Raw genomic sequence first — 1,322 nt, 5'->3', positions numbered from 1 at the left:
ACCACGGCCATCGCCGAGGCCTGGGCCCGCCTGGACCACAAGTTTGACCTGATGTATGCCAAGAGAGCCTTTGTGCACTGGTACGTGGGGGAGGGCATGGAGGAGGGAGAGTTCTCGGAGGCCAGGGAGGACCTGGCTGCCCTCGAGAAGGATTACGAGGAGGTTGGAAGGGACTCGGCAGATGGAGAAGAAGATGAGGCTGACGAGGATGAGTATTAACAAACTGCAGCCTGGTCTTTAATGAAGTCAAACCTCAGATGAAACACAAACCCTCTGTCAGAAGCCTTAAACTGGTCCTGAGTGCCTGGAGGTGCCAAAGGATTGTCCTGAGCCTCAGTGCTACTGTTTGAGGTGTTAAACCCTTCCTGCTTGCATAGTCTACATGCTCATAGTGCACGTCTGTAGCATGGGTGTCTCGAGCTTTATCACACTGCTGTTGATTGATGAGTGAAGCTGAACAAGTGCCTGACTTCGTGTTGGGGACACATAGGCAGAGGATCCTGGTTCCTAGGCCAGGGGGATGTTGCAAGCTGCCTGCTTTGGCTTAAAATGGCAAACTCTTGCTCTGGCTTTTAATGTAAAAGCACCTTCTAATTAGAAAAGCACCTGTAAACCTCTATGCAACTGCCTTTATTCAAATAAAAAAGACTTTTTTTTGGGGGTTTTGCTCTTAGTTCTTTGGATTTAACCTAGGTCTTTGTGTGGGGATGTCCCTGTTGCGGGGATGTCCCTGTTGCAGGGATGTTGTTTTGGGGAGCAGAGTAAATGCTGATCAGGGTGTGATAAAGCCATCTGTGAGGATCATCAACCATAATGATTGCTGTGAGGGAAGTGTCCTATATCCTGCAGGGATTTGTCTGGCTGGAGCTGGATGCTGTTTTTCTCACCTCCAGAAGGATGTCTGGGAGCAGGCAGGGAATTCCCAGTTTGACTGTGCCTGGGTAAAGAGTATTTCTTGGTGGGATTTTGCCTCCTCACCCACTGTGTTAGAGCCTGGCTGTTGCCTGAGCAGCTCCTGGTCACTGGGGCAGTGCTGGGGTCTTGTTCAGGGATGGTGTGAGCATGAAAAAAGCCCCATGTGCACGGGGCAGGAGTTTGCCCTGAGGAGCTGAGCCAGACCCATGTGATGACTCAGGAGGAAAAGCAATGAACTGCCCTGATAAGATATGGAGAGGCAGTGTTTGTAATCCTGTGGGATAATGCAGCCAGGAGGGTGGCTGGTCCTTGCTGCTTTGAGCCTCTAGGTGCCCTGCTCATGGCTGTTGCATCACACTTTGTGCCTGTTACATATCATATCCCTACATCCATGCTTTATTTCAATG

The 1,322-nt window shown here is 50.5% G+C and overlaps 1 protein-coding gene across 1 annotated transcript in view; it reads left to right on the top strand.

Annotated features, from left to right (window-relative positions):
* The window catches only part of TUBAL3 (tubulin, alpha-like 3), a 7,025-nt gene extending 6,373 nt beyond the window's left edge, over positions 1-652 (top strand). Inside the window, exon 5 of the mRNA XM_010017867.1 lies at positions 1-652. Coding sequence (XP_010016169.1) covers positions 1-219 — 219 coding nt within the window. The 3' untranslated portion in view covers positions 220-652.
* The last annotated feature ends 670 nt before the right edge of the window (positions 653-1,322 follow it).

Source organism: Nestor notabilis, unplaced genomic scaffold (genome assembly GCF_000696875.1).
Source record: "Nestor notabilis isolate BGI_N333 unplaced genomic scaffold, ASM69687v1 scaffold12177, whole genome shotgun sequence".
NCBI classification, from domain to species: Eukaryota; Metazoa; Chordata; class Aves; order Psittaciformes; family Psittacidae; genus Nestor; species Nestor notabilis.
Note: the sequence above shows the minus strand (reverse complement) of the source record. Positions and strands in the feature narration are given on the sequence as shown.